Source organism: Eretmochelys imbricata, chromosome 15 (assembly GCF_965152235.1).
Source record: "Eretmochelys imbricata isolate rEreImb1 chromosome 15, rEreImb1.hap1, whole genome shotgun sequence".
NCBI lineage: Eukaryota > Metazoa > Chordata > Testudines > Cheloniidae > Eretmochelys > Eretmochelys imbricata.
This window is the reverse complement of record NC_135586.1, coordinates 11,716,308-11,736,054: the sequence shown is the minus strand read 5'-3', so window position 1 is coordinate 11,736,054 and position 19,747 is coordinate 11,716,308. Positions and strand designations below refer to the sequence as shown.

The following is a 19,747-nucleotide window of genomic DNA, read 5'->3' as shown; positions in this document are numbered from 1 at the left end:
GACAAATACCCGCTAAAGTTACAAGAAGTCATCGAGGGTGACTATGCTCCGGAGCAAATCTATAATGCCGATGAAACCGGCTTATGTTTCCATATGCTGCCAGATAGAACACTTGTTTCTAGGACCGAAGAAGCAAAGGCCTAAGGTTTTAAGGTGATAAAAGAGAGAGTAACAATACTTTTCTGCGTGAATAAAACCGGTTCACATAAACTTAAACCTCTGTGCATAGGCAAATCCAGGTCACCTAGGCTTTCCACCATAAGAACATGGATTTGCTTTCATTCATTTATCACCATTCAAAAAGTGCCTGTATGACATCGGATATTTTCGAGGAATGGTTTAAGAAATATTTTGGACCAGCTGTCCGGAGCCACCTACGCAGACAAAACCTGGAGCCAAAGGCATTGCTCCTACTTGACAACTGTTCTGCCCGCCCCCCCAGTTGAGACCTTAACCAGCAAAGACGGGAAGATAAAGGTGAGCTACCTTCTTAAGAACACGACATCCAAAATACAGCCCCTAGATAAAGGCATTATAGCCACATTTAAAATGAACTATTGTAAAGCCTTTGTAAAGAAAATTGTTGAGAACAGTAACATAATGGGATGTAATCAAGAAATTGAATTTGCTGGATGTATTTAACTTAAGCGAGACAGCCTGGCTAGGAATCACTCCATCAATGATAGAGACATGTTGGCATCGTGGTCTCAAAAGCGCTTTTGTAGCTGAAAGCGAGGACAACCAAGATGAGGAAGATGACGAAGATGAGAACAACTTTGAAGGTTTTACGGAAGAAGAGGCCATGGAGGCAGAACAAGTCTACAGGAAACTTATGGCTCAAACTGGAATAGCTGATGTTCAAGAGTGGATGGAGATGGATGCCATGTGTCCAACCTATGAACCGACTTACAGATGAAAATATAATTCATAATTTTGCCCCTCAACCACCTGGTGCCTCAGAAAATGTGTCTAACCCTGAGGATAGTGACAAAGAGCCACCGCCCAAAGCTGCTGATGCAGTTGTAGGGTTAGATATTGGTCTTAAGTGGCTAGAAAGCCAGGATGTGGATAGACTGCAAATACTGCAGTTAAAATCCATAACTGACCTGGTGAAGAAGGCAGCTCGCGGTAGTATGAAGCAACAAAGTATAACAAGTTTTTTTTTTTTAATTAAAAAAATGTTAAGGGGTGCATCTTAAATAAGAAAGCATCTTGTACCCCCAAAAGAGGGTATTTACCATTTTATCAACGTCTCTAAAACTGGATTACTTTACCTTTTTTAGCTTCATTTTAACCTTTTCTATAAGTAAAAACTCCCATCTCCAAAATGTTTTCAAACTGCAGTCTATTTAATAGTTAACAGTTCATATTACAGTACTTCAAAAATCTGCATATAACATAGTTGGCTAAGTGACAAAGTGGTCCATGCTCCTATTTGCTAAAATACCAAAATCTTTTTTTACAACTATGTGTAAGGACGTGAAATTAAAAGCGTTTTCTGATATTTTATGTAAATTTTGCATTTTCCTAAGCATTACACGCAGAACAATTGATGTATAATGAAACCTAGCCCACATGGTTGCATTTAGCAGTGTTTAGTTTACCTGTGTTAATACATTGTATCTTTTAAGTAAGCTTATAAAAATAATTGTTGTAATTAAAGGAGATAATTTAACCACTGTAGAACAGATCTATTTACTGCATACACCGTGTTAGTTCTAACAAAAATGATTTGCTGACTAATAATGGAAATGCTCGAGGCCAAAGCAAGTTCGATAGAACGCGGTTTCACCTATAACGTGGTAAGATTTTTTGGCTCCCAAGGACCGCATTATATCCGGGTAGAAGTGTACTATTAAACTTCACATATTTGATGTAGTAACTTCCCAGACAGTTGGGTGAGGCTTGAAAAAGACTAGATGAATGAATTGGCTCATATAGAACTCAAAAGAATTTTGGGCAGGTACTTGGGATGAGGCCTCAGAATAACCTTGTCCTATGATACATTGTACAAGGGGGACATGCAATGAGGTCCCAAATCAAATCTCCCCTACCCTTCAAATTGATACAACAGCTGCCAAAAAGCCAGTCTTCACTGGTAGGTAGTAAAGGGAGCAGGTGAGCAAGTTTCTAAGGGCTCCAACAGAAGGATCCATCAACCTTGTTAATATTACACTGTGGTCACAAGAGAATCAGGAAAAAAAATTCATTAGATGAAATAAAACACCTAGATTAGTACATCATGAAAAAAAACAAGCATGTCTAAATTAAGAGTAAAATGAGTTTTTAAATCAATGGTTCAGTCACTAATTTATACAAATTCCCTGAAAACTAAGAACTACTGAATGTAATTTATATAGGCATTGAAAGATTTTGATAAAGTCTCTCATAAGAGCTCAAGAAAATAGTTACCTCAGGGCATTCCTTTAGTATTTGAAAAAGTGAATTTCCCCATATTCCTGCAAATGTTTAAGGGAAGAAGCATCACCACCTCATGCATACCCCTCTCCTGTTCACAGCCCTATTTTCCCTCCCAGCCAAATTCATGCCACACAGAGTATTCACACACCTTCAATTATAGTCTTTAACTATCCAAGGTAATTCTTGTAGGAAGTAGACTCTTCAATCCCTGCAAGGCTGCTACCTCCCCACATAACTTCTTAGATCACTCCTTCTCCCTCCTCAAATTGCTCATAGATATGACCATACAACTGCTGTCTCCTCCTAAAAACACTCAATCATTTTTAATATAACTGCATGCTAACAGTATTACTAATGTTTTTAACTGTAGTGTACGCAGAAATGGAGGTGTTTTTAATACTGCATCAGGTAAGCATAGCTGAAAAAGCGTAATTGGACTTAGTAGGTTTTAACACAGAAAGGACATAGGACGAAGCTGCTCAGAACAGCAGCTGTTTGTGAAACAACCACAGCCTTGCACAGCAGAAACTGGATGAGTAAAGTATGCTACTCATTAGCTGAATATTCCTCCCTCTACATATTACATTGTTAGCTGTGAGCAACCAGTGAGAGAAGCAGAGTGTGAAGCAATTCCTCTCTGACACCTCTGTGGCTGACTGACCAGTTGTTGGGTCAGAAAAAAGTGTCTTTATTCAGCCAGGACTAAGCCAGCTCAACTCCACTCCAGAGTGGGACTCTGCTGCCTAGGACTCTCAGGAACTTCAGGGGCTGCCTGGATGGCCCAGTGATTTCAGGCTGAATTTAAACCACACGGTGAGAGGTGATGGCCTGTTACGGATAAAAATGTGGCTGAGGTAGGAAGAGAAAATGACTAAATAGGTTAATGCAAGAGCAGACAAGGAATCAATACATATTAACTAATTTGTAAGAGGAGATATAGCAATTAAGTGAATTTGAGAATCAGATTTAAGTTAGTTTGAAAGGAACTCCTTAAGATCCAACACTAATTAAGCAACATGATTGCATTTTGTTTGGATAGACAAGTGCAACATAAGGCTATGATTTCAGTTAAAGAAACTTAATTCAGAATTCGTTAATGGGTATAAGCAACTCGGTTGAGATTTCTAAGAAAAAAAATCTACAGTCATTATGGACAGAAGCAATAAATACAAGTCTTTTTGTACCTAATTAGTAAGTCAACAAGTAATGCTCTTTAGAATCTTGTAAACATTAACCGGCAGGCTTGCATTACAGCTGCACTGAATATGCAATTGGCAGCCCCAATGGGATATAGGTGAGCAATGTTACGTATTTAGTTTGGATTGCTACATTCTCTTCAATGTATTTAGGACAATTTAAATTTTTGCAAGCTGGACACCTCTATAAATCTCCATTCTTATGAAAAGATGACAGGACAGCTCACGTAGAGATAATATTTCCGAAGCAGCATTTTATTTTATTCTTTTAATTCCAAAACATTAAATTTAGAAGTCTGGCATCTCAGAGAGTCATCGATCTTAACATGGGCTAACACTGACATGGCGCTGTCAGAATACAGACAACTAAACAGCCAAAGAGTTTACAAAAAATAAATTCATGATTTTTCAAAACAACTGCAAAAAAGGTTACAAGTATCAAAACTTTTAAGTAGATGCACTGCATTAAATGAAAGTCTGTGCACATCATAAGTTAAAGAGGCAAAAAACAAGTTGCTACCAAAACCTCACATTCTGAATAGTTTGTAAACTGATAAATAGAACTAAGTTGTCACTTCACATCAGCTTAACTGTTTTCATCGGTTGAAAAAGTTTTTAGGGTGGCTAATTTGCTTTGCATGCACAAGATGTACTGCTTAACAAAACACTATCAGCTTGTTTCAAATGGAAAATTTAAAGATTAGATTTCTCATTAATTCACTTTCTATTATTCTTGCCCATATTTTATGATCAACAGGCAAACTAAAATGCCTCTTTAATATGCATCTTTCTGCACCACTCAAGTGCAACTATGATAAACAGGGCAGCTCAATCAATCAATCCAGCAATGCTCATGAAGACTTATCCAAAACTGCCTCCTGATAAAGTGGACTGCAGATCTGAACAGCTGTGCTGACAATACAGATATGCTTAGCACTAGATATTTAGTGAGACTGGCAAGGAAATATTGTGGGATGGTGATAATGGGGATGGTGAAGTGGATGATGGAGGGCTAGGATGAAAGCTCTTTAGTTATTGCCCTCTCCTGCTTCCTCATCCTGCTGGTCACTTGTCCAGAGAGTGAGGTTGTCTCGAAGTAACTGCATGATAAGTGTGGAGTCCTTGTAGGAATCCTCATTTAGTGTGTCCAGCTCAGCTATGGCATCATCAAAGGCTTGTTTGGCTAAAAGGCAGGCCTGCTCAGGTGCATTCTGGATTTCATAGTAGAACACTGAGAAGTTGAGCGCCAACCCAAGCCTTATCGGGTGAGTGGGCTGCATGTGCTCTTTGCTGATTTCAAAAGCCTCTTTATAGGCAGCCTCTGAAGCTTCCACAACACTGTTCTTCTTCTCACCAGCAGCAACTTCTGCCAAATAGCGGTAGTAATCTCCTTTCATTTTCAGATAAAAGACCTTGCTCTCATACTGGAAGTCATTGCAATTCTTGATCAAGAACTTATCTAAGAGGGCCAGAACATCATTGCAGACTGTCTCCAGCTCCTTTTCAATCTTCTCCCTGTAAGCTTTAACTTTTTCCAGCTTTTTCTCATTCCCATCCGCCATAGTTTTCTGCTCTATGCTGCTGATGACTCGCCAGGAAGATCGTCTAGCCCCAACCACATTCTTGTAGGCTACAGACAGCAAGTTTCTATCTTCATTGGAGAGGGGCTCATTCAGCTCAGTCACCTGCAAATATACACAGAAAGATCAACTTAAAATAGCTTGACATTGAGGAAGAAGAGAATGCAATCCTCATTCAATATTTCCATCATACCAACTTAGAAACTGCAAGGGGAAAAAAATTCCTTCTAGACATGATGGTGTTCTTGTTCAGTTTAACCAAAATTGAAGACCTTAGTGCAAGTCAATTCCTTTAAGAAAATTCATATTTCACTTTAAACTTCACCATATCACCTCCCTAAGGTATTTGTAAACATTTATATACTACGCTTTTAAGTCTTATCAAGGAGACTTTATTAAGAACAGCCACTGAACAGTGTTCATCTAACTGGCAAGATGCAGAAGTATTCAAGAGGAAGACAACTGATTTGGAAAGTCTTTCCAAAAAGGCAAATACACTACACTTTTCCTATTGAATTCAAATGCGTTATACTGCCAAATCGCCTAGCCACAGTATAGGGCAGCCAGACAATTCATTTCCTCTCTATATTCAAGGTGTGTACTAAGGAGACAGTATGCTCAGCCACTGGAGGAGAACTGGGTTGTACTGCTCCACAACACGTCCTTTATTGTGTCTTATGGATTTAATTCATACAATATGATTAAAATTTGTCCTGTTTTCAGCTAAAATGGTGGTTATAACCCATGATTTTGAAGCTAGGCAAGGGAAGAAATTATATAAAATGGAGTAGGTTGGAAGGTTCAAAAGATAGAGGAATGTCCGTTGGGAGTAAAAAATAAAAAAGTTAAACACATATTGCAATAATTACAAATGAATTGTTACAACTTTTATACTGACTCATGACTATAGTAACATTTTTAAATATTGCATGTTTATAATACATTTAATTTACTGCACTTTACTATAGTTTGTGAAGAAAGTTTCTGAACTCTATAGATTAGGATTAGTTCTATTTTAGCAAACAATTGGAGGTTCTAAACTAGAGAATGGTTCTTGATGAATGCAAGTGTTTTGACTTATCTAAGTTTACAATACTAAGCATACTTCATTAGCAACACTATATTAAAAATTTATGACAACTGTGGAAAAAAACTAATGTGGCAAAGGAAATGGTTGCTTCCCACTGCCACTGAGATGAAGCCAAAAAGAAATTTTTATATTTACACTGCAATACACAGGCATGCTACAAATAACTAAATCAGACATTTAAAGTTCTCCTCACCAAATTCAAGAGGATAACTTATATTTCTAGAGTACCGCAGTAACCGATAAACTATTCAAGAATGGCATCTAATTTTTCAGATACAAAACAGTTCATCTTAATGAAATATTAGAATTCTCATGGCACCAATGGTTGCACCACATTTAGAACCTCTGAAGACACACTAACTTCTTTAGTATTTACTTGCTACCCATTCCTCCATAATGCACTGCTTCTACAGCTCAGTGACTCAAAGACAGAGTATGCTGCTCCCTATCACTTTCCAAGGCAACCTATGGAAAGCTAGGTTCCCAAGAACCAGCTACAGTCCTCTTTAATGACATCTTCATTTAAAAAGACAATTTGAATAATAACCTAAGCAAAACTATTGGTTGTGCTTGCAATTTAGAGAAACGATACACCATGTTTAGCCTCAGTTCACTGTATCTATAGCATATTTCTTAAAGCTAATGTAACCCATCAGCTGTCCAATTTCTTTCCATGCTCATGCTTCTCATACTCCTGCCTTTATATCTTTCCCCCTCAGTTTCTCTCTCCTTTCCAAGCCCTTTCTTTCCACTTCAAACTTAAGCATCCCCAATTCCCCGCAACTGTGTGCATAATGAAAATTTTAAAAGTGTGAAAGTTGAAAATAAAGTGCATTATAACACGTGGATACTGGACAGCAAATTAGTATACATTAATTACAAAGCCATTTGACAAAAATAACTGAAGAACTCTCCCTCGCCAATCACACAGAAACTCAAGTTATGTGTATATACCCATCCTTAAGCAAAAGAGTGAGCAACTAGAATACTCAGGGGACTGTTGCAAAAGTGAAACTGACTATCAGACCAACACAGGAAAGCTCATAGACTCGAAAGATCTCAACTGAGAACACCTTCCCCCAAGCCCCTGACAACTAACAACTTTAAAAACTGAATTAAGTGTCTCAGCGGATCTTAATTTCCACATAAAGCTACATAATTTCCACATAGTCTACACAACAGCCAGGATCCAAACCACACGTGGTTTTATAGATCAAAACGAACACAATTTATTACACCTACAAGAAAAATAGGAGGCTGTGCAACTTCGAGAACACAGGTCTAACATGCTCCACACAAGAAGCACCAGTTAGTGAGCCACTAGATTCTGCATCACCTGAAACTCCAAAAAGGTGTTTAGGGGCACAAACAAGTCACAAACATGAGGCTAAATGCAGCCTGTATTACACAAGAGGAAGGTTGCGCCCTCCTTGCCAGAGGTATCTGTGAGAAAAAACATTATCCAGGATCCTCTCACAGATAGGCACCTAATGGATTTGATTTAAAAAAAAAAAAAGGACAGAACTGGGTATCACCAGCACATACGGCTACATAGCTCAAACTGTCTAACTATTTCTCCTAGTTACCTATTATGTACTGACCAGGAGGAACTGACAGAACAGTATCCAGTGGCATGCCACATAAGCAGCAACCTCAAGGCAAATAAGCAGTTTCCTCAACACCACAGTCTGGAGACCTCTCAAGTCATTTCTGCAAGCAGGTCAACTGGAACAGAGGCTGCTGAAAGATACAGAAGAAGCAGTATGGACATCTAATTCATATCCATTGCTGTAATACCACTAAGCAAGGAGACCAACAGTGTCTTTGTATCATACTCCAATGCCAGATTAAGTGGGTGGTTCCAAAGGTAATCAGAAGATTTTGGTCTGCCATACATAAATTTCAAAATTTTTTTCCTATTAAAGGAAGTCTAAGAACAGCTTAGTAACTTCAACATCCCAAAAATAGTTTGACAAACAGGGCTTGCTTTCCACACAGCTGTTCTATAGATACAGTCCCTTTGCAAATCCATACTGGGGAAGTCATTTGGCAAAACATGCAATTCCCACAGTGAGTGCAAAGCCAGGGTCATGAAGGACAATTAGCATTCAATTTGAAAGAAGCAAGTATCTTTTTTTTTTGTTTGTTTTTTTGTTTTTTACAAGAAGTCACGGTATTAAAAAGGTGATAAAAAGCCTAAAAAGCGTTGAGTACTTTTTTTTGTTACTTTATGATTTATTAAGGTAGCCTGAAAGAGAACGAATTTTTGTTAAAAGATTCATTCTGCCCCCTACCTTGTTTAAAAAATAAAATAAAATAAATAAATAATTTTTCTGTCCTTAAAAGCTACAGATGGTGGAACAAGAAGTAAGATTTTAAGATTGCAAGTACCAAGGAAGTGAAACCTGACTGACTCAGTTATTTTTATTCTTAGTTCAAAACTGTTATTAACACCTGCTTAACTACAATATTTGAGAGAAGAGAGCTTTATCAAGGATTCAGCACCCATTCCTTTAATTAAGGGATTAACTTCCAGAAAATATCTGAAACCTGCAGTGTGTGTGAGAGAGAAAGAGTGCTTTCAGGCTGTCTTTATAAATCAAGGAAACAAAAAAAAGTACAAAAAAAAAAGTTTCATTTTTTTGCAGGGTACCTTTAACTATCTCACCCTGTAGTGGGCCCAACACCACTTCACATTTGCCTTTGTCAGACATGACAGGTATGGAATCTTGTAGGTTGTATGCTGAAGCTATCTATGCATCACCATGAATCTTCAACCTGGAATCATATTCTGAAAATATTTTTTTAGATAAGCAATACATACAAGTGAAAACAACACACCCACACCATTCCCAAATCTATCTGTCCCCTGCCCCACCTCCCTCACCACAGGGTTATAATCAGATTAGTTTCATGTAGAAACTGACACGGACATGATTACCTTCAAAATAGGCATGGGCACATTCACCTCTGTACAGAATTGTGACTATAATACAGTATGTGGTACATACACTGCATTAAACTCAGTGTAGAACTGTAGTGACCATACACTGTTAAATCTCAACACAGTTTTGGAAAGACCTGTTTTTCATCAAGGGCTGCCCGAGTGGAGTAAAACTCCACTGTAACCTCAGCTGTTTGGCCTGTCAGTTGTCTACAACTGAAGAAAAGGGCCTCAAAATCTGCAACTCAGCAGCAGCTCATGGTAGGAGGAGGCTATTCAGTGTACTGAATTAATTTCAGCACTGCTCTTGTTCTGCTCATGGCAGGAGTTCTCTACATTAGTGTCTCTCAGTCTTTTTGATTCCAGGGACCAGCTTGCTGTCTTCCTAAACTGTGTAAGGGAAATCTCAGGGACCGGCACTGGTCTACAAAGCAGTCCTTGAGAAACACTGCTCTACATTTCTGAAGCAGCACTCCCTGCCTTTCTGTGATCAACTGATGGGTACCCCTCCTTTCTAATGTCACCCTTGCCCTATGTCCCAGGATATCATTTTTTCTGTCCATCTTCTTTTTCCTGACCAGCTTTCTTCTAGTTTGTGTTTTTCGAAGGGTTTTTTTTGAACTATTTTATTGTTCACTCACTCAGATAGCCTTCTAAATGGATGGACAACAAACAGGAGTCTCAAGGTTCCAATCACATTACTCCTGCAGTTTACTTCAGTGCATGAAGAGTGAGAGAAGCAGGGTGTTACAGGCCTGCAGATTTAAGTTGCTTCAGTAACCAACAGCATTTGGGTATACTGTGGGAGCAGAAATGGAAGGCAGGTGGCTATCAAGAAGTCACCTCCTGCTTTACCCACTGCAGGAATAAATTTCCATTAATGGTGGATGATACACATTCTGATGTAATGTAGAGGTCTGTGGCATGCAGACAGCTTCTCAACCCCACCATCTCCCACACATGGTTGAAAAACACTGTCTTGAAAGACAGAAGGCAGCTTCTCTTCCCCTATACCCATAGCCATCTCTTGTTGGAGATAGAGGACTCTTGGGCTTTGCAGTGGGTAAACATTACCTATTACCTGATGGTCAGCAAAAAGCATGCTCTCACATTACTATGGTAAAAGCCACAGCAGTGCTAGGAGTATGATAAGGCGCCACTGAGAGTGCGTCTTCATCCAGTTAACTCAGGCTCTTATTCAGGTGTTGCCCCTAACACGCCCCCCCCCAATCCATGTAAGACTGGAAATTTGACCAATTCAAAAATAACTGGTCAATTGCCCAGTCAGGCTTGATCAGATAATGTCAGAAATGGTCAAATTATTTTCAAGCACTAGTTTATTAGAACATAAACAACGGTAATAAAAGGAATAAGACTTTATGGTCCCCAATAAGATTAGCCTCAGATAGAATTTTATTGTTTTGCATTTTTCTGAGTTAAAATACCCCCGTTAAGTAACTTGTTTTTCGTAAATGAGGTATAAGTATCTAACTCCCCCTCCCCACCCCCCCGAGAAAAAAAAGAATGGCACCATGATGCAATCAAAAAAATAGGCTGGCACCTATATCAGGATATGCTTGCTGAATATTTGACCGTCAAATAGGCAGCGGTCAAGTAACCTTTTTGACTAGGCAACTGACGAGCTTGCCAAGCCTGCATCCACACAGAAAATCCACTCACCTGAGTCTACCTGCGCTTTCAACTCAGGCTAGCTGGCCTTTCTGATAGCGTGGATTAAAGTCCAGCTGCCAATTTAATTCAAGGTAGTAACCCACCCACTGTGCAGTGGGGACATCCACTAAATTATTTGAGTTTGACAGTTCTCCAATACCTTTCTACAATTTGACACCCTTCTCCCCAGGTCTGACTAACTGGGCACCCAAGTTCTCCCACAACTGGCTCAGAAAGATTCCAGAGAGGCTCAGTTTACCATAGCACAAAGAACATGGGATAGGACCCCAAAAGTCCTAGAGAAACTCAGGTGACAAATAGCATCAGTGAGAACGCAGTAATCTGGGTATGGCTTTGCAGTGTGGCTGCTCACACCTGGGCCAGGCTAACTTGGATGCCAATCTCACAAGTTAACTCTGTATTGAAACCATACCCTTAGTATCAAACCAGCACAAAGCACTAGACAGTCTTGCAGCAGGCAGGGGTACTCCTCGTTGTTTTTACTTACATCAAAAGCATCCCTGCTACCTGCTTCTCCACACACACAATATTACCAAAAAGGGACAATCACTGGAAAAAGAAAGAAGAGCCAGAGGATGTAATCCTGAAAGTGCAAATCTGTCAAAATTCTTTAACACCTAATGTGAAAAAGGAAATTTCAACAGCTCCCTAAAAATTAAGTTAGAGCCCTATTTTAGATAGATAGACAAAAATACTGATAAAAACTGAAAATGATGTGCTTACCATATTCATTTATGTTCTATATATTTTTTCCATCTGCAGTGAGCCTTGGCAAGGAGTTCAGTAGTCCACATATCTCACAAGAATTACTCAAGATTACTTCCTCTCAAAATTAATAATTCAGTTCTACTTAACTTACTCATTTCTAATTAGTGTATAAGATGTGTCACTAAATAGCAACACAGACTAATCAAAATCTTGAGCAAAATGTACAAGAATTCATATATTTTGAGTTCTACAACTCATGGTGTATATAGCAGAATAAGCTTAACTCCTTTTTTTTTATTAGTCAATATTTCATACCATTTCTGAAATTCATTTGAACAACAAAACATTTAATGCAATATTGCTTCTTCATATAATTTTTCAAACATCAGACATGTGAAGTGCCATTCTTATACTAAAAGCATATTTTTATTTACTCTGTTTTTTCACAGCTATGGCCTGTTCCTGTTCTCTGTATAATAATTAAAAACATCAATACGGAAGTCCAGCAGAAGAAGGAATGTTAGTTTGCTGGAGCCCTAGAGAAGGGTTTTATTAAATGAATGTGCCACACCCCTTGGCAAAATGCCATTTTACAGAGGTACATTTGACTGTATTTCTCATGGAGGGAACTTTAGGGTTCTGAAAGAAAACCAAACTCACTGTCTATGTCACACTGCAGTCTTATCTTCCTCTCTTGCTACTCATCATGGTAGGTGGGAAAAGGCTGGCATTCAGCCAAGAAGAAAAACTCGACGGCAGTTAATAATTGTTCTATTGCTTTAACAAATATACAGTATTTCCTATAAGGTTTAAATTATTAGAATTGCTACATCAACTAGCTTTTTACAAAACTACCATTAACTTGAAACATGCTGTTAAAGTCTTTAGTCTCTTTGGCAGAAAATGTGGAATGTATTTCTCCCACTATACACAAGTGTTTTTGAATCCTCATATTAAGAAATGTCTTAGTTTAAGAATATTCATGTCAGTTTACATTTTTGCATGTAATTGTCAGAGAAACTTATGTACAGAGGAAAATATTTGCTTTTTTTTTTTAAACAGGGGAAGGGCTACTTTAAAGGACAGAAGCTTTTTACTTAGGTTATACGTACTGAAATTAGAGGAAATGTGTTAGTTGTGTGTAACTGTAAGAGCCCACATAATACATTTTTATATGAAAGGCAATATAAGCTCCCACTCTTTCCCCAAAACCTGCCCAAAATGGATGTTCTAAGTTACAGCATGTTCTAGAATGAACACCTGCAAAAAAGTATCCAGATAACCAACACTTTATTAAAAATATATTTGGAGAAACTGGAGTGAACTACTTTTGTATTCAAGGAATAACTAAAGTTATTTCACCATGTGTAATAAAGTGGAAACATTTTAACTTCCATTTTAGTTTGTTTTTTAATTGCTTATGTGAGGTATATATTAAAGAAGCAATTAGCACCTTTGTCAAAATTCAATGCATTGAGCCAAATATTGAAGTAAGAGCCCGAAAGGAACTGCACTGTCATATGCATTATTGGAGGGCAAAGGAAATACGGTAAAGCAAAGGCGAATGATTTTGAAACAAGATGGAATGATAAAAAAAATAGGAAAATATTTTTAAATTTAAAATGGTCTATTAGACAAACACTAATTATCTGCAGCATTTCCTGAAAGATGGTAGCTCCACTCTGCTTTTGTGTTCTAATTTCATGCATTCCAATATTTGAATAGGAAACTTTAAATAGTAAAAATATTTCAGCTGTCGTTTTTGTATTTCTAAATGTATCCCAGTTTTACAAAGTATTTCCTGGATCACCAACAGACTTCACTAAAACCTGTATATGTGCTTGTCTAATTCAGTATTTTTTTAGAATGAGCAATAAAAGGTATTTCTAAGGATAGAGTCATTCCCACTTCAATTAGCAAATCTAGTAGTGCCATTAATATAATTTCTCACTTCAAACATAATAGCTCTGTTACAGATATATGCAAAAGCCCTTCTGTGTAAGAACTGTATTAGCCAAATAACAGGTTGTGCTGTACTAGATTACATACAAAGCAGACCATAAAAATCAGTACCGAACAGAATTTGAGAGGTTTTTTAATTTTTATTTTAAGGTGTGTGATATAAACGGAGAATTTGATGCATCGTAACATTTTTGATCTTGGACAGATTGATTTTGTTATGATATGAACTCCATTTGAAACCCAGTTCTTTGGGCAGGGACTGTCTATTTATTTAGACAACACCACCCCACAACATGGCTATGAACTGGCGGGGCATTTGGGGGCTAACACCGTACAAATTAATATGATCATAAATAAGAATTAGGTAGAGCAGACGAGCTGGAAGGATGCTGAATGTTAATTCAACATTTAATTTTAAAAAGCTAGAATACTCTTCACTGGATCTCACATATAGTAAGAGAAGTTTAGACATGAGACTTTCGGTTTGCTAATTTATTACCTGTTCAGTACAAGTTACTGTTAAATGCTTCGTTTTAAAAAGGAGCAGGTTTAATCCACCTTTAAATATTATTTGAATACATTTCAGTATTCAAAATTATGTACAGATTGTAGGCAATATAGCACTGAGAAAAAGAAAGGCATGTCTTGAAGGATCTTGTGCTGTGAGTGATTATGTTCCCGGATGCAGCTATTACATGATCTTTGAACGAAAGCTCCCCAGGTTGGCGAGTAAGGCCTCCTCCAGTCATGCCTTCTTGATGCAACAGAAACATCTAGAAAGGAAAAGGTCCTCTTGCCATGTTAGGCTTCTCCAGACCCACCTCTAAACACAGAAACTGACCGGGCCCCACACACAGCACCATCAGCCCACGCCTACAGCTTTAAGACTGGTCCCAGGTTAGCTGGACGCGCTAAACCAACGCTCCAAGGTCAAACCCAGCATCTCCCGCCCACCCCAGAGGATGGGGGGCCCTGGGCCGGCGTCAGACAGGGGCGGGGCAGGATCGATGGGGAAGAGGAAGTTTCCCCCAGCAAGGACAGGACGAGACAGTATTAGTCCATCCGCTTGCCCCGGACACTCACCGCTGAGAGAGAAGGAAGAGAGGCACCCAAGTACAGCCCCTCTGTGAGGAAGTGTCCGTAGCGTACGGGGGAGGGGGGACCTGGAGAGCGGAAGGGCTGCACACCCCGCTGCAGCAATGGGGATTTTGGCTCCGTCGGCTGAAAATAGACCGGCCCCCTCCACTCCCAGCTTTGCCGAGATAAAGCCCAGGCTCCCAGTGCCGAGTTATAAGGCGCCACCCAGGACTCTTGAGGGGACACAGCAGCGAGCGTGCCGTGGTACCGGACCCCACCCCGCCCTGCCTCCCTCCGGTGGGACCCAGCGGCCCGCCACAGCCGCCTCACCCGCCGGGGCCTCAACTCCGCCTTCGAGCAGCTTCCCGCTCTCCCTCCGCGTGGGAACCGCCGCCGCCAACACCTTTCTCCCCACTCACCGCCTTCATGGCTGAGGCCATGTCGTCGTATCTTTCCGCCTGCTCGGCCAGGCGGGCTCGCTGCAGCAGCTGCTCTCGGTCCCCCATGGCCGCTTCCGTGGTGACTGCCGGGCTGGGCACTCGGCGGCACCCCTCTCACGCGGGGACTGAGGGGAGAGGTGGCGCTTCACGGGCTACCTGGCGCGCGAACGCGCTCACTCCGCGGCCGTTGGCGCCTTGCGCTCAGTGACCGTCGGGCTTTTCAGCGGCCGTTGGCGCGTCGCGCTCGCCGGGCAGGGGTTAGTGGGTACCTCAGTGACCGTAGCGGAGCGAAGATCGCGCGCTCGCTCTGTTCCCTCACCAGCGTGTACAGCTCGCGAGTCGCGCCTGTCTCTCCCCGCTCTGTGCCTCGCGCACTGTTACCGCCCCCCGCGCCTGCGCCCTGTGAGAGCCAGGGGTGGGCGGAGTTCAGGAGACTGCAGGGGAGGGGAGGAGGCGCTGCTCCCCCGCGTTCTATTTCTAGGTGACGTCACTTACTATAAATAACCAGGACTCGACTGGGGCAAACGCATGCGCACTACGAATGCTGCATTTTACTGCTGCAAAGGTGGAGGTGGGAGACAGGGAGGGGGTATTGCAGAGCAGCTGAGGGAAGGAGGCGGTGCTGGGTCTGGCCTGCTGCCCATGCATACACACTGTAGCTATAGCACTGACGGTAGCTGTCGCTAACCCCTTGAGAAAGTAAGGGCCTGGCTGACATGAAATCCATTGACCACTGCAGAGAATCCCCACTAGCCAATATCCAGGCAACCCTCAGCTGGTGGCTAATGCCTCAGAAGGTCAAACAGCAGTGTCAGCTGTATGCCAACAGCATTCATGCAAAGCATCATACCTTGCCTTACAAATGTGAGAGATTTTTCTCCTCTGTACAATTTTGCACAATGTTTCTCCTGTGTACAGCCATTGCTTGTGGGGTATTTTCTCCAGTGCATGATTTTGGCTGTGTATGACTGTCATTTTGTATGAGTAATAAAACACAAGAGTTCTCCCTTCAATATAAGCTTTGTATTTTTCACATACTATTTTTTTTCTTCCATTTCACTGAAACTGTTGGTCACTGTAAACCCTGCATACCAGCTATTACGACCCTCCAATAATGGGGTCAGTGGGAATATGCCGGTCACATGATGCTGCCTAAAAGTGATGGCACTAATTTATATTTTAGTATATATTTTATTTCATAGTGATTAGATATTTATTTACAGAATTGACAAAGTAAATGATGTACATAAAAACTACCTCTAATGGGCAATATTACAGAAGTCCTGCAGATGCTGGCCATGCCTGCAGAAATGTTAGCTACCACATTGTTCATCTGCAGAAATAAAAGTTAAAATAAAATCAAGATCAACCCAAAGCTAACCCAAATGTAGCTGTCTTGTTCATCCCTGAAGCTCACTGTAGTCAGGGCAGACCAGCAGTGGATTGTTATCCCACTTCACGCTTCCAAAAAGCTCAGTCTCATGCATTGCAGTGTTGTTAAAAAAGGTGTGTGCTTATTCCCTACCCACTCCCAAAACATGCCCATTTATTACTTTCAAATATAGATTCTGTACAGTTTTTAGTATTCTGTTAGGGCTGCATTTCCTTTAGTAAGTGGATACTGTGACAAAGCTCTGTCCTTGCCTCCGCGGGTCCCGCGTTTCCTGGCAGATTTCGCTAGTCTCAGAGGCTCACCGTGACCCTGCACATAACCCTTCTCTCTCTAGAAACAAGGGTCACAGTCTACTAAGCCATTTTCATCATAAGCCAGCAAGGGAGGTGAGGAGAAGTTATCCTTCCTTGCACAGTCTCTGTTGTCTCTCAGTCTCAGTGATTAATCAGGGGGCAAAGGTGTGGGGGGGGGAGCCCAGGCCCACCCTCTACTCCGGGCTCCAGCCCAGGGACCCTAATAGTATCAGCTCCGGTAGCTGACCTTTTAGAAACATGACACGTACAATTCCCTTGGCTACTTCCCCCACAGCAGCCCTCAATTCCTCAAGCTCCACTTCACCCTTACCTCAGGGCCTCCTTCCTTGTGCCTGATATGGTGTGTACTACTCAGCCTCTCCAACAGCGCAACTTCCTCCCACAACTCCTGACATGCACACCCACCTGACTAACTGGGAGGCTTTTAATTAGTTTCAGCCAGACCCTGATTGGCTTCAGGTGTCCCAATCAACCTAGCCTTCTCCCTGCCTTCTGGAAAGTTCTTAATTGGCCCCAGGTGCCTTAATTGACCTGGAGCAGCTGCCATTTCACTTATCCTGGTATCAGGGATTTGTTTAACCTGGAGCTAATATATCTATCTCCCACTATTTTTCTATAGCAATCTGGCCTTGCCCTGTCACATATCCACCCCCCTCTGCTCAACACCATAGAGTTGGGCAACTTGGGACGCCAGGCAGTATGCTCGTGACAGACCATCAGCGTTGCCAGGGTGGCATCCAGCCCTGTGCCGTATGTGGAACTGGAATAGTTGGAGGGATAAGAACCACCTGGTGACCCTTGCATTCTTTTTCTTATTCCGCTGCATCCACTGGAAGGGTGCATGGTCCGTCACAAGAGTAAATCACCGTCCTAAGAGGTAATAACGCAGTGTCTCCATAGCCCATTTGACAGCAAGGCATTTTCTCTTGACTACTGCGTATTTCTGTTCTCTTGGGAGAAGCTTTCTGCTTAGGTAGAGGATCGGGTGTTCCTCTTCTCCCTCCATTTGCGACAGAACTATCCCCAACCCCACCTCAGAAGCGTCTGTTTGTAAAATAAATTCCCTGTTAAAGTCTGGGGCTATGAGTACGGGGTCATTACAGAGGGCTGTCCGAAGATCTGTAAATGCCCCCTCTGCTGTGTCGGTCCACTTTACCATGTCTGGACCTCGGGCCTTCACCAGGTCCATTAGGGGACTTGCCCTAGTGGCAAAGTGGGGAATAAACCATTGGTAGTAGCCTACCACGCCTAGGAACGCATGGACCTGCTTCTTTCGTGTCGGCCAGGGCCATTTTGAATTGCCTCTAGCTTATTCGTTTGGGGCTTCACTATGCCCCTTCCCACAATATATCCCAGGTACCTAGCATCTGCTAGCCCTATGGCGCATTTAGCAGGATTAGCAGTGAGGTCAGCCCGCCTTAAGGTGCACAGTACTGCCTCAACTTTCTCCAAGTGAGTTCCCCAGTCTGGTGTATGGATGATGACATCATCTAGGTATGCAGCTGCATAACTAGTATGGGGGCGCAGCAGCTTATCCATGAGGCGCTGGAATGTGGCTGGGGTCCCATGTAGCCCAAAAGGGAGGACGGTGTACTGGAATAGCCCATCCGCGGTGGAGAATGCTGTCTTTTCTTTAGCTTCTTTGGTCAGAGGAATCTGCCAGTACACTTTTGTCAGATCCAGTATAGTCAAGAATCGGACACTACCCAGTCGGTCAACCAGTTCGTCGATGCGCGGTATGGGGTATGCATCAAACTGGGATATTTCATTCAGTCGGCGAAAGTTATTACAGAATCTCATGGTACCGTCAGGTTTAGGCACTAGAACAATGGGACTGGACCACTGACTAAGATCCTTCAATAACCCCTGATTCTAACATTTTCTTTACTTTGGTCTTGATTTCTTCTCTTTTGGCTGCTGAGGTTCGCTAGGGTCTCAATGTTACCTTGGCTCCGGGGATCGTGCGGATATGGTGATAGGTCTCAGTCATCCACCCTGGTTTTGTAGAGAACACATCTTGGTTGCGATTAATCATGTCGGCTGCCTGGATCTTTTGGATTGGCGTCGAGTTGGATGATATCCTCACTTGCTCGTGTAAGTTATCCTCCTGGGGAAGGGTCTCCTGCATGACTAAGTATGCCTCTCGATCGTGCCAAGGTTTTAGAAGATTGATGTGGTAAATTTGTTCCGATTTCCAGCAGCCTGGCTGCCACACCTTACAGTTCACCTCTCCCACAGCTTTGATTATTTCGTAGGGTCCCTGCCACTGGGCCAACAGTTTACTTTCTGCTGTGGGCACCAGTACCATCACCCGATCCCCTGGTTGGAACCGTCGAAGCTTCGCTTGGTGGTTATAATGGGTTCGTTGGGTCTCCTGTGCTCTCTCCAAGTGTTCCCGTACAATGGGCATAACTCGGGCTATCCAATCTCTCATCTGCAGTACATGCTCAACTATGTTCCTTGCGGGATTTGGCTCCTCTGGCTATATCCAATGTGCCCCAAGGGTGGCGCCCATATAGCAGTTCGAATGGAGAGAAACCCATGGAGGCTTGCAGAACCTCCCGGATGGCGAACATAAGGTAAGGCAATAGGGTATCCCAATCTTTCCCATCCCGGCTCACCACTTTCCTGATCAGGACCTTCAGGGTCCTATTAAACCTTTCCACAAGGCCATCTGTTCGCAGGTGGTATACAGAGGTCCGTAGGGCTTGTACATGGAGCAATGAACAGAGATCTTTCATCAACTTGGACATGAAACGTGTCCCTTGATCAGTCAGTATCTCTTTGGGTAGCCCAACCCGGGCAAAGATCTGTATTAGCTCCTTAGCTATTGTCTTGCAAGCTGTGTTGCGCAGGTGAACAGCTTCCGGGTACCGGGTTGCATAGTCCAGTACCACAAGCACATGTTGGTGGCCCCGAGCTGTCTTCTC

At 41.9% G+C, this 19,747-nt stretch overlaps 1 protein-coding gene across 1 annotated transcript; it reads right to left on the bottom strand.

The window, feature by feature from the left end:
* Positions 1 to 3,845: 3,845 nt before the first annotated feature.
* On the bottom strand, positions 3,846 to 15,485 carry YWHAH (tyrosine 3-monooxygenase/tryptophan 5-monooxygenase activation protein eta). The gene is made up of 2 exons (XM_077834880.1): positions 15,090 to 15,485; positions 3,846 to 5,302 (listed from the first exon to the last, which is right to left on the bottom strand). Exons 1-2 carry the CDS (start codon positions 15,174 to 15,176, stop codon positions 4,646 to 4,648), a joined length of 744 nt encoding a protein of 247 aa, XP_077691006.1. The 5' UTR covers positions 15,177 to 15,485; the 3' UTR covers positions 3,846 to 4,645.
* Positions 15,486 to 19,747: the final 4,262 nt, after the last annotated feature.

Bases quoted from the DNA above. Each gene is read 5' to 3' on its own strand.
- YWHAH (XM_077834880.1), bottom strand. From the start codon at position 15,176: ATGGGGGACCGAGAGCAGCTGCTGCAGCGAGCCCGCCTGGCCGAGCAG. The intron at 5,303-15,089 runs GTGAGTGGGGAG...GTATATTTGCAG, and splicing joins TGGCCTCAGCCATGAAGGCG to GTGACTGAGCTGAATGAGCC.